This window comes from Enhydra lutris, unplaced genomic scaffold (genome assembly GCF_002288905.1).
Source record: "Enhydra lutris kenyoni isolate GAN:26980312 unplaced genomic scaffold, ASM228890v2 scaffoldscaffold36, whole genome shotgun sequence".
NCBI classification, from domain to species: domain Eukaryota; kingdom Metazoa; phylum Chordata; class Mammalia; order Carnivora; family Mustelidae; genus Enhydra; species Enhydra lutris.
Window position 1 is genome coordinate 18055151 of NW_019154120.1, and position 25610 is coordinate 18080760.

General features: G+C 46.7%; 1 protein-coding gene across 1 annotated transcript in view; it reads left to right on the top strand.

Moving 5' to 3' along the window:
- LOC111154233 (ATPase phospholipid transporting 8B1) overlaps positions 1-25610 on the top strand; it is a 121620-nt gene that overhangs the window by 72164 nt on the left and 23846 nt on the right. The window contains exons 3-15 of the mRNA XM_022513713.1: positions 4887-4984; positions 6297-6410; positions 8089-8187; positions 8286-8347; positions 10915-10987; positions 11095-11165; positions 13117-13199; positions 13324-13482; positions 13653-13741; positions 15839-16029; positions 18277-18485; positions 20698-20741; positions 21421-21577. Coding sequence (XP_022369421.1) covers positions 4887-4984; positions 6297-6410; positions 8089-8187; positions 8286-8347; positions 10915-10987; positions 11095-11165; positions 13117-13199; positions 13324-13482; positions 13653-13741; positions 15839-16029; positions 18277-18485; positions 20698-20741; positions 21421-21577 — 1449 coding nt within the window. The remainder of the gene's footprint in view (positions 1-4886; positions 4985-6296; positions 6411-8088; positions 8188-8285; positions 8348-10914; positions 10988-11094; positions 11166-13116; positions 13200-13323; positions 13483-13652; positions 13742-15838; positions 16030-18276; positions 18486-20697; positions 20742-21420; positions 21578-25610) is intronic.

The window sequence follows — 25610 nt, forward strand, 5'->3', positions numbered from 1 at the left end:
GACGGAGGAACCACTGGCTAGGGGCTTAATTATGGGGGAAATTTCAAGCAAAGTGAGGGTTGCTGGAGGGGAGGTAGGTGGGGTGATGGGCTTAAGGAGGGCACTTGATGTAATGAGCACTGGGTGTTACACGCAACTGATGAATCACTAAATCCTACCCTGAAACTAATGCACTGTATGGTAACTAAATTGAATTTATTTATTTTTAAGATTTTATTCATTTATTAGAGAGAGAGAGCACACAAGTGGAGGAACAGGGGAGGGGGCAGAGAGAGAAGCAGACTCCCCGCTGAGTGGGGGGCTGGATCCCAGAACCCTGGGATCATGACCTGAACCAAAGGCACACACTTAACCGACTGAGCCACCCAGGCATCCTAGCTAAATTGAATTTAAATAAAAAATTAAAACAAAAAAGAACCACGGGGTACGGGGGAGGCAATGAATCTAGCTCATTCACTAACTGGGCAACTTATTCTTTCCTCTCGAGTTTTTCTGAGATTGATTTTTATCCCTCCCCTTTGGCCTTTTCTTGCTTCTTGAGGAATCCAGTCTGTTTTCCTTCTTAGCCTTTGTGGGTTTTAGAACAGCAGCTCAGCGAGGTTCTGGGACACTGGTAGGTGGAGCTGTGTCGCAAACCATCTGCATGCTAACAGAAACTGTTAAAAGCACATACATTTTCAAGTTACCAAAACCTAGAGTGGATTCAAGATCACCCTTTAAAATCTCTTTTTCAGCTCTTTTTATTTAGATCTCCTGTTCCAGCGGGGGAGAACTGTTCTGATCGTGTACGCTATATTCTGGTCGTGTAACAGCGCACGTTGTAACAGTGCTTATGAGTTGTCTTGCGGTTCTGTTTTAATTTTCCCATTTGGTAAAACTGCACTTCTGCTAGAAAGAGCTGGGTGCAGTTCCATTTGTAATGGCACGATCATGATGATGACCCGATGAAGGGCAGCCAAAATGAGGCAAGAGGAATTTGCAGTAATGGTATTGTGGTTTTTAAAAAAGTAAAACAGAAAAGGAATCCTTTAAAAATGGAAATACAGTATTTTCAGAAGTATATCTTTATTTTGATAATTGTATAGGATTGATAATTTTAGGGGCACCTCGGTGGCTCAGGTCATAATCCCAGGGTCCCGGGATCGAGCTGTGCATCCAGCTCCATGCTCAGTGGGGAGCCTGCTTCTCCCTCTCCCTCAGCCCCTCCCCCTGCTTGTGCTTGCTCATGCTCGCTCTCTGTCAAGTAATAAAATCTTTAAAAAATAATAATTTTAGAATTCTTACCTGTAAATGTTCTTTAATATATTCCCATCTCCATAAATAGTTGAGTCCCTTTAGTTGTTAATTTCCCTCTCTCGCCGGTGTGCCAGGGAGGGGGAGGGGTTCATTCCAGCTGGGTTGACCACCCATGTATGGCCTACAAAGGAAGTTCATCTGGTATGCACATTCAAACCCAATTCCGCGGAAGACCTGATGGCAAGAGGCACTTCCTCAGCTTTCCTTCCTGATGGATGACATCCTTGTCTTGAGTTTCCATAGTAGCCTATGCTTATCCCTTCCTGTGAGGAAACCAAGCGAGGTCGGGTACTTGATTTCCACCCTTCCTGGTGGAAAAGTCAACCCTGTGCTCAGAAGCAACCCTCCCATCTCGGCTCGTGGGCAGACTTCTCGGGGTGGTTTGGAGCATAGATCGCAAAAGAAGGCCCAGTGCATACAGCCAAATGGTTGGAGAAACTGGACTCCTTAGCATGATGTCTTATACGTAGTAAGCACTGAGCAAATGTTCGCTCCGGGGCCACACATCATGGGCCAGAAGAAGTCAAGCAGCAGGTGGATAAAACAGACCAGGCGGGTGGAAATATTTTCCTTCTGTGGATGTCGCCTGACTGCCGGATGCATCATCGCTCAGTGAGAAGGTCCCTTTTGCTGACATTTCCATTAGGTTCTGGGCTCCATCAATAGGGCATCGGCGGACATGAGAGGACATGAGCCAGAAGTAAACTAGATCTCACCTTGCGAGCTTTACCTTTCCTAGTCATCAGGAAGGTCTGCAAGCATATCTTCCATGGGTACTTTCAGCACATCATGGGGGGCCCCAGTCTGCCCCGTAAGCTGGTTGCAGGCCTGGAGACCACTGGCATGCCTGTCGCCAGAGCAGCTAAGCCTGCAGTAGTGGGACCCTTGTTTCAGTTTTGCAGAGTGAAGGCCATGTAAGGGGACAGGTTGAAAGCCAGGGAGTCTCCAAGGCCAGCGCCGAAGCTCGAGAGGAAAGAAGGGAGGACCAGACACCCAGTAGGAGGAGTTCCTATCACCACGGGATGGCTGACAACTGCTATAACATAGGGGGTGACAGGTCAGCTCAGAAATCTACCTCCAGTGAGTCCTTAGCTGGCTGTGGACCCACTAGAAATGACAAAAAGAAATGAGTCTGGACCAGCCCAGGAAGCAGCAGCTACAGCCACACCACAGAGGACCCCAGGATATTTTGCACATCAGGGAGGAGCCCATCTCCTGCTGATTCAGGTTTTGGGAGTAAGAGAGCCACTGGGTTAGCTCTTTGTTGAGGAACTTTAAAGCCAGCCCTACCACAAAACCATGGTCCCACCGTGAGGTGGAGAGGTGGGTGTTGTGTCTCAGGCTGTGGAGGGAGGAACATGGAGACCACTATGGAGATGGCAGAAGGTAGCCAGGGGCTGGGTTTCAGGAGCAAGGAAGCTATAACCTTGTTGTCTCATTAAAACAGAGACAGGGGCAAGCTCCTATGGGGGCCCAGGCTCAGAGAAGACTTCCTGGAGACCATTCCAGCTTTCCTTTGTGTGGGCTAGATAAATATACAGGCCATCTCAAAGTGGAACACATCTTTTGTTGGAATCTCTATGTCCCACAGCCTGTGGTAACCTCACAGTGGATTGACTGTGTGATGTCACCATGGTGCAAGCTGAGATACCAGTCTTGAAGTCAGACGACCCCCACCTCACCCTCCGGCTCTTTAGGCACAGTATTAGGGCGCCATCTTGCCTCAGGCCTTCCTGACTGGTTCTCCAATGCTGTAGCTGACGTCATACCACCACCACCTCCTCCCTTTCCTCTTCCCACCCCCCAACGCCCCATGTCCCTGAATGTAGACTGGACTCATGTCCCTTCAGGGGCAGTCAAGAGAAGTAGGAGGAGGCTGCAGCAAGAATTGTGGGCAACCAAAAGAGGAGAGTCATCACGCAGACTTTCTGCTTCTAAACAGATACCTGGAAAAAATTCTTAAGAATTCCAGAAGACAGGGACGCCTGGGTGGCTCAGTTGGTTGGACGACTGCCTTCGGCTCAGGTCATGATCTCGGAGTCCCGGGATCGAGTCCCGCATCAGGCTCCCAGCTCCATGGGGAGTCTGCTTCTCCCTCTGACCTTCTCCTTGCTCATGCTCTCTCTCACTGTCTCTCTCTCAAATAAATAAATAAAATCTTTAAAAAAAAAAAAAAAAAAAAAAGAATTCCAGAAGACAATCTGAGAATGTTTATAGCAAAAGAATTTGTAATAGCAAGATGCTAGAAGCACCCCAAATATTCACCAACAGAAGAACTGATAACCCGTGGTATACACATGGTACTATAAGCCAGTGACAGTAAAGCGCAGTTACCCACACTAGTGTTGATGAAACTCACATAGTGTTGAAGGTGGAAAAGCAATTCACAGAAGAATCCATGTGATACAGCTAAAACTGGCCTGAACAACTTATTTTGGGGGGTGCGTACTTGATAAACCTATACAGAAAAATAAGGGGATGATAAGCGCAGATGTTAGGAATGTGGTTGGTGGTTAGGGTGGGAGTGAGGAAGATGTGATCTCCCAGGAGATAGGAATTGTTCTTCTAAACCCATAGACAGTGTCTTCCAGTAACCATGGAGAAAACGGTTTCCAAGGAGAATCAGGTTAGGAAGAGCTAGTGCTGGGCGGTGGGGGAGGGGGATGGTTAGGGAGAAGGGCTTATGAGACACCTGTTGGGTGAGAAATGTTCCCCCCAGCATTAGAGATGCTGTGGACATTGTCAGGTTCCTGGGAATTTGGGTCTATGCTGACTGAATGGACGGAGTCCCCTCAGCACTGTGGGTGTGACATTAAGTGCGTGAGGTAGAGCAGAGGACATTGATCTGTGATCAGGTCCCAAGAGTGTTGAATTAGTCAATGATGGCCTTTCCTTTGACTTATCCATTCACTCCCTATTTAATGGGTTAGAAACTTTACAAACCAAATATGTGAGTGTGAAAATAATAATTTGGTTTCATTTAGCTGAGACTTCCCGAGGCTCTGGGATTGTGTTTGGCTCGTGTTTAATGAGGATTATTCTTAGAACCCCAGTATTCTATGGACAGTCGGTCAAATGACAACATGTCCACTAGTTTTCTGGGGCTGCTGTAACAAAGTGTCACCATCTGGGTGGCTTCAACAGCAGAAACTTAATTATCTCCGATCTGGAGCCTGCAAGTCTGCGATCAAGGTGTGGGCAGGGGTTGGTTCCTCTGGAGGCTGGAAGGGAAGGAAGGGTCTGTTCCAGGCCTCGCCTATTGGCTTGGAGGTGGCAGTGTTTTCCCTGTGACTTCACCACCTCGACTCACTGTGCATTCTGTGTGCAGATTTACTTTGTTTTAGAAGGCCATCAGTCCTGTTGGGTTGGGGGCGACTCTAATGACCTCCTTTTAACTTGCTTACATCTGCAGTAACCTGAATTGGGAGTCAGGTCATCGTATAACATAAAGGTTATGTTATCAGGTTATATTCCGAGGCATGGAGTGGGAGTTCAGACTTCAACATCTGAACCCGGGAAGGACAAAATTCAACCCATACCCATATGCTAATTCTCTGCCCTTTGGGCTTTTTTCTCTTTCTTTTTAAAAGATTGTACGTGGCAAGTCAAAGCAAATGATCGAAGCTTCCATGAACAACCTCACTTCATGAACACAAGGTTCTTTTGTATTAAGGAGAGCAAGTACTCGGTAAGTTGATTTTAACTTTCTAAAAACTCTTTACTAAAAGCCAGTGTCCTCCAGTGGCCCTTATGCTTACCAGCTTCATGAGACACCTGCCTTCCAGATCATCCCTGGCCCCCGGCCGTTGGTAATCATTGTCCGTTCTATAGAGTATCATGATTATTCATCATACCCAGTTTTATAAATGTGAATAGGAGTGGCTTGACACGGACCAAAACAAAATTATGTAGACTGGAATCTTCCCTATGTGCACAGAGCTCTCTTAATGTTTTATATAAGAATTTATAATAATGTCACAGAAGCCTTGTGTTTGAAAGTAATAGGAATTTGAAAGGAATCTTGATAACTTCTCTCCCACTTCTCTGCCTGTGATAGACTTAGAGACTTTGAAGATATTTTCACCTCAAATAATCCTGATTACCTTTAAAATATGATAACACCTGTCAACTGTGTGCTTACATGTTGTAATATGTCTTTTAGCTCTCTAGGACAGCTTAACAGGGATAAAATGGGCTAGTTTAAGACAACAGAAATTCGTTCTCTTACAGTTGGGGGAGCCAGAAGTCCAAAATCACAGTGTCAGCAGGGTTGGTTCCTTCCAGAAGGCATGAGGGAAGGTCTGTTCCAAGTTTCTCCCCTAGCTTCTGGAGGTGGCTGACAATCCTTGGCGCCCCCTGGCTTATAGACACATCCCTTTAATCTCTGGCTTCATCTTCACATGGCCTTGTCCCTGTGTGTCCCCATGTCTGTGTCTAGCTGTCCTCGTCTTCTAAAGATGGTAGTTGTCAGATCAGGACTCACCTTAATCCAGTGTGATGTCGCTGTAACATGATCCCATCTGCAAAGACCCCGTTCCCAAATAAGATGACAGTCATGGGTCCTACGATTAGGATCGAGCATATCTTTGGGGGCACACAGTTCAGCACATAGTAGCCTTCATCCCTCCTTAAGTAAAAGAGTGTCCCTTCTCCCGCTTTGTGGTCCATGCGGACATCTCGCTTTGCTCCATTTTCTAAGAGGCTCTGAGGCGTTGAGGAATCTGCCGGCAGCATCTACTTGTCCCCTAGCCAGATTTGCCGTGGAGATCCTTGGAGGGCAAATGTCTGCTTCTTGTTACTGTCTCTGACCTGAGCCTCCAAGGAGTCAAGGAGGCCCTGTTTAGAATAAAAGGCATAAAGGAAATCTCAGTGTCTTTCTGGCCAATGTCCCTGTGTCACCACAGGCCATCAGGCTTTAGGGATTTTTTGCAGGTGTGTTTACACTGGGACAAATGTGTGACCTCACGTAGAGTGACTTTCTTTTTTTTTTTCCCCAACAGAATAATGCAATTAAAACATACAAGTTTAATGCGTTTTCCTTTCTGCCGATGAATTTGTTTGAGCAGTTTAAGAGAGCAGCCAATTTCTATTTCCTGATCCTTCTTATCTTACAGGTAAGACCTTTGACATCTTAAATCTGTTTTGAATTGGGATGACTCAGTAACTCTGAAACTGTGGACATGTATAATCTTGAAAGTAGTTACACTAATGTAAAGGAACCAGAACCAGGGCGACAGTGTCCCATGAACAGGGAAAGGAAGCAAATGGAGATATTTTAATTGTATATTTTTTAAAAATTCCATTTCATCCTGATGTGAGTGTTAAAACTGGTTTCCCCAAAGTGACTACAGTTAAAACCTTCACTTTGTAAAATTATTTGTACCTTAAAATTCTGGTTTTCTGTGTGCTTGCTTGCCCTTTGTTTTTTCTTCAGATGCTTGATTTCCTCAAGAATATTAATTTGTGTTAATATTTGAGTCCTAAATCTCAATAATTATTCTTGCAAGCTGCTTTTACATGGACAAAAGGCCTGTCCTTTTCCTGAGTCTTTGTCCCCATTGTGGCAAAGGATTCACTTACCTGGGGAGTGTTAATTTTCCCTGTGTAGTAACTGTTGTTAGAATCAGAGGAACTTTACACCCTCTCGTTGCCAGAATGTTAACCTTTAGCCCCTGATGTGCAGGCTACAAAGGGCAGCATAGCCCCTTGGTTTTACCAGCTTTTTTACAACCAGAACTGGATTTAGAAAACGGTCTCATCTGCCGGGATTCCCTCCGGAAGGCTTCATGAGATGGGAGTGTGTGTGTGCCCAGGTCGGGATGGAGGGTGCGGGGAGTGGCAAGGAAACCCGAGGGAGAAACAGAGACCCGACATGGGGTAGATATGAAACCTCCAGGCATGAGAGTACAGAACGGTCCTGTTATCAGGAAGGACCTTTGAAATAGGCCTGTGTGGAGACAAACACTAAAATTTGAAGGCTCTGCTTTGTGATAGGTGAGCTGTCCTTCCCTGCCTGCCTTCCCTCAAACAAGGAAAAGGGGAATTACACACAGTGAGAATAATGCGACAAGTGATCTTTCTGTCTTCCAGCCTACCCCTAATCATCTTCTCCAAGGAAAAAGCAATTTAAATAGAATAAATTATAGCCAGTTGCTTGCCTGGTTACTTCACTTAATTCTTCTCTGTGATGCGAGGGCTATCATAATCTCCATTTTGCAGAGAAACTGAGGCCTGGGCAGGTATAGGAACTTGTTCCAAATCCCAAAGCCCTGAGTGAGAGAGCAGGACAGGATTTGGATCCAGGAATTTCTCTGCCGAGCTTGTCCTTTTAACCACTACATTATGTGGTCTGAGGATCCATAGGATGATTACAAGAGATCTTTACTATTTTTGCCTCCCAATCTTTTGTTCCAACTTGAAGCCTGTCTTCAAGGGGACAAGGCCTCCTGGGAGGGCAGCAGCCCCTTTCTCCAGTAGCAAAGCTGCCCGGAGCAATAGTGAGCTTTCAGCCACTCCCTAATGCATCCTGACCTCCATCCTGAGACCCTCAGAGACCATTGGCTGGGCAAGCAGCCGTGGAGAGCCTGTTCTCTGCATGTCCTCCGGGATCTGTTCCTGGAGGTCAGAAGCTGGAGAGGGCAGCAGGAAGAAGGTTGGCCGGAGACTCGGATGCCTTTCCTTTCCTCCAGGCTCTGCAGGGCGTAGACTCGGGTGTCGGGGGAGGTTGGAGTTAACAGTCACCTGTAGAGGCCATGCCTCCATGGGCACACGTCTTCCTTGTGTTTCTGGCAGGCGATACCTGAAATCTCGACCCTGGCGTGGTACACCACCCTGTTCCCCTTGCTCATGGTGTTGGGCATCACGGCCATCAAGGACCTGGTGGACGACGTGGTAAGGATTGCTCGTGCGGCTTTCTCCTTGCCGAGGCGGCATCCGTACCTTCTATTTTGTGATGATTAAAATAACCTTTTGCCTTCTGTCTTCTAAAGGCTCGCCATAAAATGGATAATGAAATCAATAATAGGACGTGTGAAGTCATTAAGGATGGCAGGTACTGTGCCTTCCTTTGTTTGCCACTTAGTTACAGGGATAGAGTGGGTCACTGTGCTCAGAAACATACTTAGAGACAACCCTTCCGACCTTCAACCCTTCCGAAGACTGTCAGCACAGTGGCCGTTTCCCTTGAAGGGTCTCTGTTAATTTACTAAGACTTGGTCTCCTCCTCGAGACCCAGAGGCTATAGCCAAGTTGGATTACGGGCCCTAGGGTATCAGCACTATTGTGTTTATTTATTTTCTTTTAACTTTTATTTATTATTTGAGAGGGAGAAAGATTGAGCAGGGGGAGGGGAAGAGGGAGAAGCAGGTTTCCCGCTGAGCCGGGAGCCCGATGCAGGACTTGATCCCAGGACCCTGGGGATCATGACCTGAGCCGAAGGCAGACCCTGAACTGACTGAGCCACCCAGGCGCCCCAGCACTGTTGACACTGTTTACTCCTTCAGCTTGGAGTTCCCATCTTTGCCGTTCCCAAACCGATGTGTTCAAGATTCCGCCCAAATACCTTGACACCTTTCCTGATTCTCCATCTCAAGGGATTTCTCCCTTCTCTGCACTTTGAGAGCATTTTGCTTTGCTCTTTCTTCTTGTGGCCTGACTTTCATTAGGGTTATTGGTGTCGGCGTCTCAGCTGTCCCGAACTCTAGGTTTCTCAAAGAGACTGTCCTGATGGTATTCGGTTAGGGTTTCTGTGGGGTTTTTTTGTTTGTTTGTTTGTTTGTTTGTTTTGGTCCCTCAGAGCCTCCGACACATCGAAAGTGCTCCATAAATGTTAAATAGCTATCGTCAGCTGTGACCGAGGTGCCAACTCACAGACCAGGAATGAGCTGTTTTCTGCGCAGCGCCTGGAGGCAGAACCCCAAGTCAGGGGCTAAAAATAGTGACTGAGAAGATGCCAAATTACTGTGCTGTACCCCAGAAACTAGGATATTCTAGATCAATCACAATTCAGTGAAAAAGAAAAAAATAGTGTGAAGGCCCAGTTCAAAGACTCTTTTAGATGTTGACCCTGAGAAAAAGAAGGTGACTTAGACGCACAGTTCCGCTGTGTCTAATTTGCATACAGACGCTGTCAGTCTGTTTGGATGGCTTTTTTTCCTGCCCTGATAAGTGGATTCTGTTCTGAAGGTTTCCTTTCAAATCACTTAGAGTCACTGTCAGGGAGAGCGGTAAGATTCACAGCCAGCCCCCACGACCCTGGCGATAGGCCACAGCCTGGTTAACTCCATTGATAAAGAGTAGTTCCGAGTGGCCTTGAATTTGGGGTCGGGTGCATATCTGATGGGGCTGTGGCCCCAGCTCCCCCTGGACTAGGGTCAAGCCTGTGTGGAGACTCGGACCTTGTCGGGAGGGCAGGGGACCTCCCAAGGGGAAACCAGATGTCACAGTGGAAGGGTTCAACCGAATTGCCTCTCATACCCCCAAAAAGCTGTGGGAAGAAGGTTCTTAACTTGTTCATTTGTAATTTGACACTCATATGCCACTTCTAGTTTATAGCTTCCCAGATACTGACATGTGAACTAATTACCACTTCATTTATTGACAGATGAGCCAAGTTTTTTTTTTTTTTTTATGCTAAGATTAAGAATTGTGTATTAAATTCTTGGGGCACCCGGGTGGCTCAGTGGGTTAAGCCTCTGCCTTCGGCTCAGGTCATGATCTCAGGGTCCTGGGATCGAGACCCGCATCGGGCTCTCTGCTCAGCGGTGAGCCTGCTTCCCTCTCTCTCTGCCTGCCTCTCTGCCTCTTGTGATCTCTCTCTCTCTCTCTCTCTCTCTGTCAAATGAATAAAAATTTAAAAAAAAATAAAAAAAAAGAATTGTGTATTAAATTCTAATAAAATTGGTGAAACTGGTGTATAGGCATATATTTAAGATGTATTTTAAGTTGAAAAAAAAAATACCCATTTTCAACTCCAGCTCTCTTTTATCCATGAATTAATGGGAGGACACACATAGTAATTGGATTTCTGCCTCCAAAGATATTAAGATTATTAGTTGTGATAGATTCGCAGTGTCTATCAGGGATACCTTTTCTATAGATGAACATCTTTAAAACAGACTACTTGTTTTAAAAGATATTTTAAAAAGATGTTTAAAAAAGATGTTGACTTGTGAGATATTTAAAGGGCATTTCCTATGAAATTTAAGACTGAAAATAGCCCCGGGACCACCTGAGACCTGCATCCTGAGCAGGTGGTGGACAGCCCAAAGGAAAGAGAGCAGGAGAGGTAGGAGCACACAGGACGTGAGCAAAAACAAAGGCGGTGCCCAGTATCCCTCCTTGCCGCACATTTAAGTAGCCCCCTCTGGCCTTCACTATGTGACCTAGGAAAGAACAGGTCACAAAGGTCCCCATCACCACCACTTCCTTTAGAGGAGACTGTGATTCCCACAACCACTCAATGTGGTTTCATCATTCAAAGGCTGTACTTTTAGGAAAACCCTTTCTCTGTGATAGTCCTGCTTTCCCCAGAATGTTGGCTTCTAGAAAGAATAATTCCAAATCTTTTGCCAGTAACTTTGAAAAAGCCAATAAACTATCATTATTTCTAACATTTAGATTCAAAGTTGCCAAGTGGAAGGAGATTCAAGTTGGAGATGTCATTCGCCTGAGAAAAAATGATTTTATTCCTGTAAGTGAATAAACCCTGCATGCCTCGTGTGTTGACCTCCCAGCGGCTCTGGCGCTCAATTTTGCCTTGGGGATCTGTGTGTGATCGGTGTGTTTTGTTCTGAGCAGGCTGACGTCCTGCTGCTGTCCAGCTCAGAGCCCAACAGCCTCTGCTATGTTGAAACAGCCGAATTGGACGGGTAAGTGGGTCTTCACCAGGCCTGTTCTGAGGCCGACGGTTGAGGGCACATTCATTCCACTGAAAATTGCATCATGAAAAGGAGCCCGAGGTCTGGCCCTGCCCCCAGCGCTTGCTGGGTACCCAATAGTGTCCCCAGCAGACCAGCCTCTCTTTTTCCCAATTCCATCTGTAAAGTGGGGATTTCAAGCCCCCCCCCCAACTTTGAGGGAACGCAGAAGCATGGATGCCTGAGCCCTTTGTACACAACTGAGCAGTGTCGCGATGTCGAGATGCATATGAATGACTGTCGGTATAATCTGTTTTAGAAAAAACCAGATTCTTAAAGAGTATCTGTCAGTAGGCACTCCTGGATTTTCCCTTTGTTGGTTCTGGTTACTATACTGCCACTGCTTTTTGGAATGCATTGCTTGAGTGCTTACTGTGTTGCCTTAGTGTTATGTATTAGCTCATTTAGTCTCCTCAGCAATCCTGTGAGACAAGTATTGGCCCCACCTCGACGTTACCCGCGAGGAAAGGGGGGCACAAGGATCTGAGATAGCCCACCCAAGGTCACACAGCGAGTGGCCGGGTTGGGACGCTGCTCCCCTGTGCCGGTTCTCCAAGCTAGTGTTGGCACTTCCCCCTCTGAGGTGAGCACCTTACCTCACACCCTAGATACCCGTAAGTTCTCTGTGGAGAGCTGAAGTCCTCTCAGAGGCACCAGGTCTGTCTTTGCTCTGTAGCTTGGTCAGCTGATCAGTCTTCCCTATAAAACAGCCATTATCCCCATGAGTGAGAGCCTCTAAAACTTTTCAAAGGTAGCAAATCCCAACAGGCCCTGTCAGAACAGACAGAACGGGACGGTTGAGGGCCGCAGGTCAGCGTCTGAATATATGGGAACCCCAGAGTCCGTGTTCGGGGAGCCCACAAAAGGACGTCCAGCTCCCAGATGCCCAGCCTGACTCCTTTTTCCAGAGCGTGCGCCTTCCTTGCTCTGTGGGTGGGAAATGCCACGTGCTGGGGGATAAGGCTCCCACCTCTGCTCCTACATAGAATTCTCTTTCAAAGATAAGGGATCCAGTGATTCTCTCTGGAAATAATAGGTTGACAGAGTCCAAACACTTTCTGTAACAAATACGTCTTGTAGAATCATCTTAGTGTGATTAAATATTAGAAGCTAAGTTTTGTTGTTGTTGTTGTTTTTTTCTTAAAGATTTTATTTGTTTCTTTTAGGGAGAGAGCCTGAGCAGGGGGAGAGGGAAGGGTCAGAGGAGAGAAAGAATCTCGAGTAGACTTTGTGGTGAGCACAGAGCCCAATGCAGGGCTCGATCCTGTGACCCTGAGATCACAACCTGGGCTGAAATCAAGAGTCTGATGCTCAGGTGACTTAAACCCCCTGGGTGTCCCCAGGAACTAAGTTTTTAAATAGCAGTTTGATGGGGCACCTGGGTGGCTCAGTGGTTTAAGGCTTCTGCCTTCGGCTCAGGTCATGATCCCAAGGTCCTGGGATGGAGCCCCACGTTGGGCTCTCTGCTCAGCAGGGAGCCTACTTCCTCCCCCTCTCTCTGCCTGCCTCTCTGCCTACTTGTGATCTCTGTCAAATAAATAAAATCTTTAAAAAATAATAATAATAGCAGTTTGACAGTCTAGGCGGGTGGCGAAAGCGAAGTTAATAAGGAGGAGGACAGGAAGCACGTGGGTGCCTCCGTCCCAACCATATTGGCCCATAAAAACAAACAGCGAAGGGGACCAACATGGCCCAAGTCATTGCCAAGGAAGTTTTTCTGTTGTTCTGGAAATAACCTCACTAAATCCAAAGTTCCAAGGCAAACAGAGTTTGAAAATCGGAAAAGCTAATGACCTGGCTTTTGCTTCCAGGCATACCTAATGTTATTTTGTAGCATTTTTCATACATTTCCTTTCCAGGCTCCAAATTTTACTCATTTAATTTTCTTTTCCTCTCCTTTTAGAGAAACCAATCTAAAGTTCAAAATGGCACTTGAAATCACACACCAATACCTCCAAAGAGAAAATTCACTGACAACATTTGATGGTTTGTGCAAACACGTCTGTCTTTGTTTTAAATTTTAGTTGCTCAACTCAGTCCCAGTTAATTAAAATTAAAACCACAAGCTCTTTTGTATGTGAGTACTTACATGAATCATATTTTTCTAAAGGTTTTATTGAATGTGAAGAACCCAATAATCGACTAGATAAGTTTACAGGAACACTGTTTTGGAGAAACACAAGTTTTCCTCTGGATGCAGACAAAATTTTGTTACGTGGCTGTGTAATTAGGAACACGGATTTCTGCCATGGATTGGTCATTTTTGCAGGTAATTTCGGAGTTTCTTGGGAAATTGATCTGATACGTGCTTTTAAGTCTTAAAGAGGGGATTGTGTTTTCTGTTCATTGTCCGTCAAAACTGAAGAAAGAGTAATTTTATTGACGTGGCCGTGAATTGATTTTCCCAAGTATTGATCATACTGAATTTTCTGCTTTTAGGTGCTGACACGAAAATAATGAAGAATAGTGGGAAAACCAGATTTAAAAGAACTAAAATCGATTACCTGATGAACTACATGGTTTATACGGTACTTATTTTCTATTTCAGTAGATAAGAGGCTAGACTACCGTCTTTTGCTGTAATGCTGTTTTAGGCTATTTTATTTTATTTTATTTGACAGAGAAAGATCACAAGTAGGCAGAGGAGCAGGCAGAGAGAGAGGGGGAAGCAGGCTCCCCACTGAGCAGAGAGCCTGATTCAGGGCTTGGTCCCAGGACCCTGGGATCATGACCTGAGCCGAAGGCAGAGGCTTTAACCCACTGAGCCACCCAGGTGCCCCTGTTTTAGGCTTTTCTTATGCAGAGAAATCTTACCTTTGCGAGCCAAGGAGAAGAACGCATGCGGTGTTCCAAGGCTAGATGGGAGAGAGAGGACTCGCTTACTTTTTTCTCAGAAATGCCATACTTCCAATAGGAGAATCCTTTTGGGAATTGAAATTCCAGTTGTAGGAGCCTCTGATTGAGCGTCTTATAACTAGAGTGACCAGGGAGCCCAAGATAAGTTCATGGGACTGGGCTTCTAGAGTCAATGTAGGGTTGATTTTACTGCTATTAGTTTCCCCAAGGGGTAGTTCTTGTAAACACAAACTTTTCCCCCTTACATACACTGTACAAGTCTACATAAAAGGCAAGGCTAAGTATAAGGTGTGTTGAGGGGTCCCCAAGAACACCCCCGGCTTTGGTGGTTCACTAGGAGGACTCATAGACTAGAGCAGCTAGTTCGCCTCATAGCTATGACTTACGGTAACTTACTACAAAGCAAGATCAGCAAAGGCAAAAGGCCCATGAGGCAGAGTCTAGAGGAAGCCCTGTGGCAGCTTCCAAGAGTCTCTCCCAGTCGGCTCACACGGCAAGACACATTTAATTCCCTGAGCAACAGTTTCTGACAGGCCATGTGAAATGTCCGTACCAGGGAAGGTCTATGCCTGGGGTTTTATTGGGATCTGCTCACATAGGCACCATCGGCCAGGCGGGTACCAAAATTCCAGATTCCCTGGAAGAACGCAGGTGGTCGGCATAAACCATATTGTTTTACAGTTAGGCACAAAGAGCCGTTCTTATCAGGAAATAAGGGAAAAGGAAATCCTTCCATCTAAGTTCCCAGATGTCAGCCAAAGGCAAACCTTGCAAGGTCATTTAAGGATAGCATCTCAGGCCTGGCTCCAATTATTAGGCAATCCTCGATTTTCCAGTAAAAATGCACTTTTTCGCAAGTATTTAGGTTAATTTGAATTCATAAGGTTTTGGGGAATTCTAAAACTTACAGTACTTTACATATACATGTTCAAAGTCATATAAAAGTAATACACTGATTTGAGAAACAATTCTTTTTTTCTCTGATCCGGCATTTCATGAAAACTTTGAACTTTTCAAGTGCATCTTCAGCGTCATTGTCCCGGTTATGGCCAGAGGACTCACAATGAGTTCTCCTCTCCTGCTAAGCCACGTGGTTTTGAGATAGAGCACTTTTGGAATCTGTGTCCAGAAATTTAAATCTGTCCTCGGAAATTGTATTCCTACCCATAAATACCAGATACCGTGAGGACAGTGGACTTTTGCATTCATCCCCTATGTGTATCCTCATAATTTCTCCAGCAGGATATACTTACGGTACCACTTTTCAAGTGAGCTTAAACTTGAAGTGATAATTAAATCTTTAGGAATAATTACCCAAATCTGGATGAAATTCTCTTAGCTTAAAAAACTTATTCCTTCAGATATTTTCTCTAAGCATCCCAAGTCAGCATTGTTTGAAATTATTTCACGTAAGGTACCTTCCCCAAGCAGTACGATATTATTCAAACTGAAGGTCATGGATTGAATGCCCTACAGGCATTAAAGGACGATTAAGGATTTGAACATAAGATACCACTTCTCTTTTGAACCGTAGCTTTGGGGACAAAACTGTGCCTATATGTGTGATGTAGGATAAATTAGTCAATCACAGAACTCAAATGGGCTTTCAAAGCATCCCGGTGGCATTGTTTTCCCTTTAAGTGTGTTGTTTTTACTGACTATTAAATTATTAACATGCGAGGTATTCAGTAAGGTTAATTAGCATCTGTGACATTCTGGGAGTTTGCAGTCTGTCTTCCAAATACACTTCAGTGTTTCGTGTCTTCTAGATCTTTGTTGTTCTCATCCTGGTTTCTGCTGGTCTTGCCATTGGCCATGCTTACTGGGAAGCTCAAGTTGGCAACTATTCTTGGTACCTCTATGATGGAGAAGACTATACACCCTCCTACCGTGGATTCCTAAATTTCTGGGGCTACATCATCATTCTAAACACCATGGTGCCCATCTCTCTCTATGTCAGGTAAGGCTGTCCTCTCATGGGCCTCCTGCTTTAAAGGAAGTGTGAGCACATTTTCCCAACTTTGCACCTTCAGTTCTATCAGTAATTGTTGGTCTTTGAGGCCGTAAGGAACAAGTAAGAAGATAACATTCGTTTCAGGATTGGAGGTAATAGGGGGAAAGGAAGTCAACACTGGAGTGTCTGGTTTTGACCACTTTGCAGATGAGACCACCAGAGTCCAGAAGTCACTCCTTGGTAATATTTCTTCTCCGTGGACTTCAGAGCCCAAGCTTCAGAAAGGGCCTTGGGAGAAGGTGGAGATTTCTAGCATCGTGGGAAAACTTAGTTGTTTTTCTTTTCAGGAGCCTTCCTAATCTCTTAGCTGGGTCTTCTTTATTACCACCTGGCACATCCCTTGCTCATAAAATGCTTCCTGGCCACTACTTTCCATTGGGAATGCCCGTCTCCCCGCCCTCAGTCCGCCTCTCAGAGTGTTCTGTTTCTCATCTCAATCTCAACCACAATAGAGGAGTCAAGGTCCTGTCTCTGACAGTGGTGATCACCTTGCTTGGTGAGATTCCTTCCTTGTTCACTTTTTTTCCTTCTTCAATCTCAAGGCCTGCCGTCATTAGCAGTTGGATTTTAGACCCCCTGGATGGGGAGTTGTGTCTTGGAATATACCCAGGAGCCAGAGTCTCCTCTGAGTTCCAATTAAGTAACAGCCCAGAGACATACAGGATCACATATACTTCTGTAATTAGAAGCACTTGTTTTATTTTAATTTTATTACAAGTGCATTTGTTTGATTTGTAATTTTATTATATGTAGTTACTGCTATTCTCTCACCATGGAGTAGAGCCCTGGGGAGCCATGTGTTTGCAGTCACTTAAAAAACAACAACAAAAAACTGAGATGAGTTTTACCTTTGTTGAGGGAGCTGTTAAACAGATTATTTTGTTTAAAACTGTGTGTTATAAAATAAACTGTGTGTCAGTTTCAGTTTTTAAAAAATCATGTCGTGATTAATGTGATTTCCTTATTTCTCTTGGAAATAAAGGTCCTTCTAGATCTGATAAGTCAGATCAGGTCATTCTGCTTTGTTTTCTACCCTATGGTAGCTTTCCATTGCCTTCAGGATAAACTCATTACTGAGGCCACGCTATGACCCACAAGGCCCAGTATGGTCTGTTGCTCTCCTCCTCCCCCTCGTCATCTCCTGTACCTCGCCCCCTCCTTAGGCTCCCTCAACTCCAGCCCCCTTGTTGCTCCTCAGGGTGGTGCCAGTACCTGCCACAGACCCTTCGCACCTGCTCTGGTCCTTGCCTGGAATGTTTTCGCCTCTTACCTACATGGTTGCTCTTTCATTTCCTTCAGGCCTCTGCTCGGACATCCCCTTAGCATGCTGGCCTTTTTGGACCCACTCCATTTTAGAAGTCACTTCCGTTCCCTGTTGCTCCCCATCTTCCCTTTACCCTGCTTTGATGTTCTGTGGGGAATTTTCACCACATGCTGTATTTACAGGTTTCTGTATTTGTCCCCAGTAGAAGGTAACCTCCTTAAAGACAGGGATTTTGTCTGTTCTATTTCCTAATGTGGCCTCCTGTACCTAGAATGGTATCTGTACATAGAGGGCACTCAGGAAATACTTATAGGGTGAGAGAAGGAGTTCTTTTTCCATCTCTTTAATTTATTGTAAGACATCTTTTGCCCATTCAACCTTGGCTGAATATGTAAACAGCTTCCTTAGAACTGCAATATATTTAATCCCTTAGAGTTTTAAAATTGAGATAATTCTTCTAGAGTATCTATTTGGGACATTCTTTATCTCCATAAAAATTTAGGGAAAAAAAACCCTGCTTTTTCACAGTGTGGAATCACAGTGTAGGAGTTAATTGCCAAGAGCCCTAGGGCCTACTTGTGAGCACACAGGGTCTGTAACCTCGTGGACCCTCCCCTCCAGCTGGGGGCAGAGGTGAGCATAGCCATTCCGGTCATCCCCAGGTGCCATGGGAATGAGAGAGGGATTGCTACATTGTCACCATGTCGCCAGTCCCACAGGGCACTGGGGTCAGACATACTCAGGATTGCATGAGAAATCAAGGCTGGAGAAAGATGTGTCTGGTCAGGAGAACCCGGAGGCTGGGCGCGCGGACCCTGCGGGGCTCACGGGCAGCCCGTTCCCATGCACGCGAGTGTAGATGAAGCCCGCTCCCTGCCTCTCGGATCTGAGAGCGCCATCCAGAGTAACCTTCCGTCTTGTCTTCCCAGTGTGGAAGTGATCCGGCTTGGACAGAGTTACTTCATAAACTGGGACCTGCAGATGTACTATCCAGAGAAGGACACGCCTGCAAAGGCCAGAACCACCACGCTGAATGAGCAACTCGGCCAGATCCATTACATTTTCTCAGACAAGACAGGGACACTCACGCAAAACATCATGACCTTTAAGAAGTGCTGCATCAATGGGCAAATCTATGGTGAGTGGAAGCCATCGCTCGGTCCCCCGGGGTCCGTGTGACCAGGGCCCGCCTTCCCAGAATTGCCGGTGTCCTCCCCGATCCCAGCCCTAGTGGCCATTCTGGGCTGAGTTCTGAGGTGGCTTCACTGGTGGCCTCAGGAACACATGCATGGGAGAGGTCAGTGGTCAGAAGTAGGCACACGTGCCTCAAAAAATTAAACATAAAGTTACCGTGTGATCCAACAATTCCACTTCTTGGTGTGAACCTAAAAGAACCAAAAACAGGGATGAGGAGAGAGATTTGCACAAGTATGTTCTTGCCAGCATTATTCGCAATAGCTAAAGTGTGGACCCAAGTGTCCCTCAGGAGATGAGTGGATAAAATATGGGGTGCACATACACCCGGAATATTAGTCAGTCTTGAAGAGGAAAACATTCTGCCAGACGCTGCACCATGGGTGAACCTGGAGGACACCACGCTCCATGAAAGAAGCCAGTCACAAAAGGACATACATTTACACAGACGGGAAGTGGAATGGGTTGTTGCCAGGGGGTGGGGAGAGGGGAGAATGGGCAGTTACTGTTTAATGAGTACCGAGTTTCAGCTTTACCAGATGAGTGAGCTCTGAAGTGGGTGGGGGGTGATGCTGCATGGCAATGGGACTGTATTTAATGTCACCGAACTATACACTTAAAAATGGTTAAGGTGGGATACGCCTGGGTGGCTCAGTCAGTTAAATGTCTGCCTTCAGCTCCAGCCGTGATCCCAGGATCCTGGGATCAAGCCCCGCATTGGGCTCCCTGCTCGACGGGGAGCCTGCTTCTCCCTCGCCCACTTCCCCTGCTTGTGTTCCCTCTGTCAAATAAATAAATAAATAAATAGTTAACATGGTGAATTTTGTATGTATGTCCCCACAATTATTTTGAAAACGCTGATATACATTCTAATATCCTGAAACATGCTGCATATTTATAAAAATATTAAGGCTAATACTGTATTCAATTAGAATGTTCTGACTTTTTTTTTTTTTTTTAAGATTTTATTTGTCGCAGAGAGAGAGGGAGAGAGAGCAAGCACAGGCAGACAGAATGGCAGGCAGAGGCAGAGGGAGAAGCAGGCTCCCTGATGAGCAAGGAGCCCGATGTGGGACTCGATCCCAGGACGCTGGGATCATGACCTGAGCCGAAGGCAGCTGCTCAACCAACTGAGCCACCCAGGCGTCCCAGAATGTTCTGACTTTTAAATAAAGATTTAATACAGTTTTTAATCATTTTATTTTTTTAAGAGATTTTATTTATTTGAGAGAGAGTGAGCACGAGCGAGGGAAAGAGCAGAGGGAGAGGACTAAGTAGACTCCGTGCGGAACGCAGAGCTCGACGTGGGGCTCGATCCCTCCATCCCAAGATCACGACTCCAACGAAATCAAGAGTTAGATGTCAGGCGCCTGGGTGGCTCAGTTGGTTAAGTGGCCGACTCTTGGTTTCAGCTCAGATCATGATCTCAGGGTCCTGGGATCGAGCCCCATGTGGGGCTCCATGCTCAAGAGGGAGTTTGCTTGAGGAGTCTCTCTCTCCCTCTGCCTCCATCCCCAACTTGTGTGCTCTCTCTCTCTCTCTCTCTCAAATAAATAAATAAATCTAGAAAGAAAAAAAATAAAGAGAGATGCTTAACTGACTGAGTTAACCAGGCACCCACTTCATACAATTTTTTTTTACAAGAGCAATTAGAACACTGTGTGCTTTTCTCTTGTAGAAAACTATACCGTGAATGTGTTTTCACGTAGGGAGTGTCTCAGACGTGGTGTCCAGGAGGAAGGTGGTGGGACACTGGGGGGTCCAGGAAATGGTAGTTCTCATGTACATGGTGGTGGAGGGGAGCCAAGTAAAGCACTTCAAGGGACAGGAGTCTGGCCCCCAAGGAGGATGCTGTGTGGAAGGACAGAGGAGGCACCAGTATTTGAACCTCTAGATGGGGGCAGGGGGGCAGTCAGCAAACTTCTTGTGTAAAGAGCCAAGTAGAAAGCATTTGAGCCTTTGCAGGCCGTATATCGTTGGCATCAGATTTTCTTGTTAGGTTCTCTTGTTTTCACAACTCTTGAAAAATGCGAAAATCTTTCTAAACTTGAAGGCTGTCCAGAAACAGGCTGAGACCCATAGAACCAAAGCAAGGTGGGGCGGGACCTCCGCACATGGGAGGAGACTCCATTTCTTGTGTCCTGTTTGCTCCTCAGGAGACCATCGGGATGCTTTGCAAAACAGTCACAGCAAGATTGAGGTGAGTCCTTTCACCTTGGGAAGGGTTCAGGGGTGCGCATTTGTTGCCCATGATGGCTGAAACAAAGTACCACGGAACGGGGGGCTGAAAACAACAGAAGTTCATTCTCTCACAGCTCTGGAGGCCTGAAGTCTGAAATCAAGCTCCCAGCAGGGCCATGCTCCCTCTGAGGTCCTAGAGAAGAGTCCTCCCTTGCCTCCTCCTAGCTTCTGGTGGTGGCCTGCAGTCCTTGCCATTCCTTGGCTTACAGACCCCAACCCTAAAATGTGTGCTTCCGTCGTCCCATGATGGTCTCCCTGGGCATCTGTGTGTCTGCGTCCCAATTTCCCTCCTCTTACAAAGATGCCAGTCACTGGATTAGTGTCCTCTGTCATCTAGTAGGACCTCATCGTAACTTGATTCCATCTGCAAAGACCTTATTTCCAAATAAGGTCATCCTCACAGCTACCAGAGGGGTCAGGATTTCCACGTATCTTTCTGGGGGACCATTCAAACCCACCACAGGGTGCCTTTTTGTTTTAAGACAAGAGTGAGCCTCTTGACACTAAACAGTGTGTTAAAAATCCCAAGATCACTTTTCCAGAACGACTTGGCTCCGAAGACAGGCGGCTCTCGTTTGTGAAACCCACGTGCACATTTTCAGACTCTCATGTGCGTTTCTTCCCTCCACTTCTCTCAGCCAGTTGACTTCAGCTGGAATCCGTTTGCTGATGGAAAGCTTGCGTTTCATGACCACTATCTCATTGAGCAAATCCGGTCGGGGAAGGAGTCGGAAGTCCGCCAGTTTTTCTTCCTGCTTGCCATGTGCCACACGGTCATGGTGGAGCGTCTGGACGGTGAGTGTGTCTCTGGCATCTCGGACACGGGGAGCGGGTTCTCGTCCACAGGTAACTCACACTCGGCACTCACGTGCATAGAAGGTACCGGACGTGTATCTTTTACTCAGTGAACATCAGTGAGCCCTCACCCCGATGGTGTAGGAGGTGGCAAGATAGGAAACCAGCTCTCAGGCTCTGAAAATGCACATCTGCTTCACAGCTATGGCTCCAGATGTGTTCATCGCTTTGCAAGTGAAATCTTATCGTTACCAGAAATGATGGACTCTTCCATTATTACTGGAAGAATCCCAATCTTCCCTCCCTGCTATTACTTGACATTTATTGAGAGTGAAAAGTTGAGCCTTATCTGGATCATAAGGGGACTTTGAACTTGAACAATCTTGCTACAAAATAATTTCAGAGAGAATTTATTTTCTGGATTCAGATGTGTTTGGGGTTTGAAGTAATACCCACCAGAGCCTGGGCTCACTTAAGGTGCCTTTTTCATGGGAAGGAGCGTAATTAATGTGTATTTGCATGGGAGCCCGCAACGCTGACTTGTAGGTTCCTTTGCAGAATTCCTTCTTCTTTCTTTTGTTTGGTTATTTTTTTTTTTTTTGAAGATTTTTATTTATTTGAGAGAGAGAGAGAGAGAGTGAGTGAGTGCACACGAGTAGGGCAGGGGCAGAGGGAGAAGCAGACTCCCTGCTGACAGGAAGCCAATGTGGGGCTCGATCCCAGGACCCTGGGATCACAACCGGAGCCGAAGGCAGACACTGAATGACTGAGGCACCCAGGTACCCCGCTTTGCAGATTTCTTAAATACAGCTGTGCCGGCTTTGTTGCAGCAACGTGGTCCCGTGCCAGTGAAACCTAGCCATTTTTTCACACACAGACATTACAGTAAGTTATATAAATATACCTGCGCATTATTGAAAGTGCAAGAGCAACCCTTTTGGCACTCCTGCAATGAAGCACGGTCTGCCTCTCCAGCCTCCCCTCAGGTCAGTGCGGCAGAGGACAGGGCCTTTCAGTTTTCTGACCTTGCGACCTCACATGTGGCAAGTATGAACTCTTTGGGGGGAAGGAATATGCAGAAAAGCTGAATGTGTACAAGCTCCGTGCACTGCTTTCAGCAGATTTCAAAGAAACCCATTCCAAGGCTGGCTCTCACGGTGCAGTAAAGTGAGATAACCGCAGAATTCAAATGGGGACAGATACACGGAAGTCTGTTAGCGGGCAAAGTGGGGGAAGACAGGGACACACCAGGTCGTGGGTAACCAACACGCTGGTCAAGGTCTGTTTCTAGCCGAGCACATTTTATTCATACAGTAAGGATCCACTGTGATGTTTCTAAGCAACATGGTTCTCTTAGGTCTTGACTCATTAGTAACATTATTCTGCACCCCCCCTTTAATAGCATGTGGCGGTATTTTGAGAACTAACCAGCTGACTTAGGCAAACATCTTTCAATCTTACGGCCTATATGTTCTTTTCTCCTCCCCGTGATATTACGGGAAGAGCCCTGTTCTGCTAGGGATGGGCCAGCCCCATCTGGGTTCCTGCCACAGCACATGGTACAGACCCGGGTCTTGGGTCTGAGCACCAGTGTCCTCCATGTTGGCAGGTGGAAGGTTGGAGTTCAGTGGAGTTCACGACCTGGTGTGTCCTTCCAGCCGAATGTTGTGAAGCTCTTTGTCCCACTGTCCACTGAGGCCGAGAGTTGTACATCTCGAGGAAACTTTCACACAGTCCGTGATGGGCAGTTGCTGTCAGCCACCACGAATAAAAATACAGCTGGATGTCTAGGCGCAGGAGGCTAAAAGAGAAATTGGTTGGGGTTTGATATGTGAAGTACCTTGAAAGGGTCCCTTGGAAGGACCTTGGGAACTGCTCCTCCAGCTGTGATCGATAATCCAGCCCCAGAAGGCCCATGAACCTGTCTGATCCATGCAGCAGGCCAAGCAAGACCCCTTCTGGTTGGGTCCCCTTGCAGTCCCGGATGCCTGCCGGGCTCCGTTGCTTCTGCTCTTGCATTTTCTCTTCTGTAGAAATAGTGGAGACTGGTCAGTCTTTTACTATGCATCACACATCACATCAACAGGAGAGGGAGGCAGTCCTTTCACACATGTTGCCATAGACATCAGACTAGCTCAGTGGCAGTCTGTGTGACTCGAGAGTGGGGTCCCTGTGGAGGCACCTGGGGACAGAGCTTGGAGAGGTGGCTTTGGTATTCTGTTGCTCTGTAATGAGTGACCACAACTCAGTAGCTGGAAACACAGATTCATGAGCTGCTAGTCCTGTGGGTCAGAAGTCTGGGCATGGTATGCCAGGGCTCCCTGCTGGAGATCTCCCTAACATCAAGGTCAGGCCATGTGCTTATCTGGAGCTCCCAAGTCCTCCTCCAAGCTCACAGGGAAGAGTGCAGAACTCTGTTTTCCATAAAGGACGGAGGTCTTCCTTCCCTGCTCCTACAGGCCTCCCTTCTTCCTGGCCACGTGGCCCCTACTGTCTTCAAAGCCAGGAAACAAGAATACCCCTTCCATGGAACCCCTTCCATGGTTCCAATCTTTCTCCCCAGGAAAAGCCCTGTCCCTTTTAAGGTCTGACCTGATTAGGTTGGGAACACTCAGATAATCTCCCTATCTTGAGGTTAACTGATTTGGACCTTAATGACACCTGCAAAATCCATTCCCAGCAGGACCTAGATTAGCACTTGAATAACCTGGAGGAGGTGTGTGTCCATGGGTGGGTGGTGTTGGGGGAGTGGGCAGGAACCCCAGGGCCACCTTTGATCCCTGCCTCCCGCAGAGCTGTGTGCATGCAGAGTGTGGAAGGCTTGGAGGCCTTTTCTTTGTGAAGTCCGGATGCGCTGTGGGCCTGGGTGTGGGTGGGGTCTGTGGGAAGGACCAGGAAGTCCTGAATGGGGGAGACGTTCAGCAAGGCTTTGCAGGGGGTGAGGTTTTGAGGGGGTTATCAGAGAGGTCCCTTGTTTCAGGGCTGGTGACGGGGAGATGGGGGGCTGGAACCTGCCAGAGAAAGCTCTGGTGGCAGGCTTGCCAAGGTGTGATTTGTGGTTGGAGAATCTTTTTATCTGCGCGGGTTTCATGGTCCACAAATTAGTTTCTGAAAAAAAAGAGTGTCTCTCTGGTTGCCTCCAACTATACAGTAAATAAGGAGTTCTCTTTGGAAATGGTTCCTGAAGGATATTTTTTGTCCCGGTTTCTTCCTGCAAACATCAAGCTGGAGTTTGGACCAGCTCCTTGAGTTCCTTCCTGTCTCTACTAGTGTGCAATTCTGTGACCCCCATTATGAGAACCAAATGGAAAGGGGGCGGGTTTTGGGTAATGATAACAGTATCAGTGCTTGTTCCAGATAGGATTGTCTTAGTCATGGGAACTTTACCACCTTTTATCACTTCATTGCTTTTTTTCTGCTGGAAATAAGCTTCCCATCAGCACCGTACGACAGGGTGTCAGCCACACTGGCCCAGGGGAGGGGTTGTGTCCCCACTGCTGCTTGTTTAGCTCTGGTCAAATATTTGCCCTCGGGAGTGTGTGTGTGTTTCTGGAATGGATGGATTCAGCTTGCATGTTTGTAACTTCTGGTATATGACTTTCTGGGTGAACAGAAAATCTAAAGTGTCATCTTAAGTTACTAATTGGGAATTGATTGATATGGACTTAATTAGAATGAGCCATGTGAGCAGGTGTAGAGGGGCGGGTGTGAGGGGGAAGCAGGTGTGTGTGGGGATGAGTGTGGGGGCGGTGGGTGTCGGGGGGCGGGGTATGGAGGTGCCACTCTCGCCATAGCTTATTCACCCCAGAGCATCCCCCCTTCCTGGTGGACCGATGGTGTAAAAAGCTCCCCATCCCTCCATGGTCTGCATCCTGCTCAAACCATGGAGGGAAACGAGATTTACCTCACCGTAGAAGTACTTTTCTTTCTGCTTTGAGGCAGAATAACTGAAGTAGAAAAATGGCGGCGCGCCTGGGTGGCTCAGTTGGTGAAGTGTCTGCCTTTGGCTTAGGTCACGATCCGAGGATCCTGG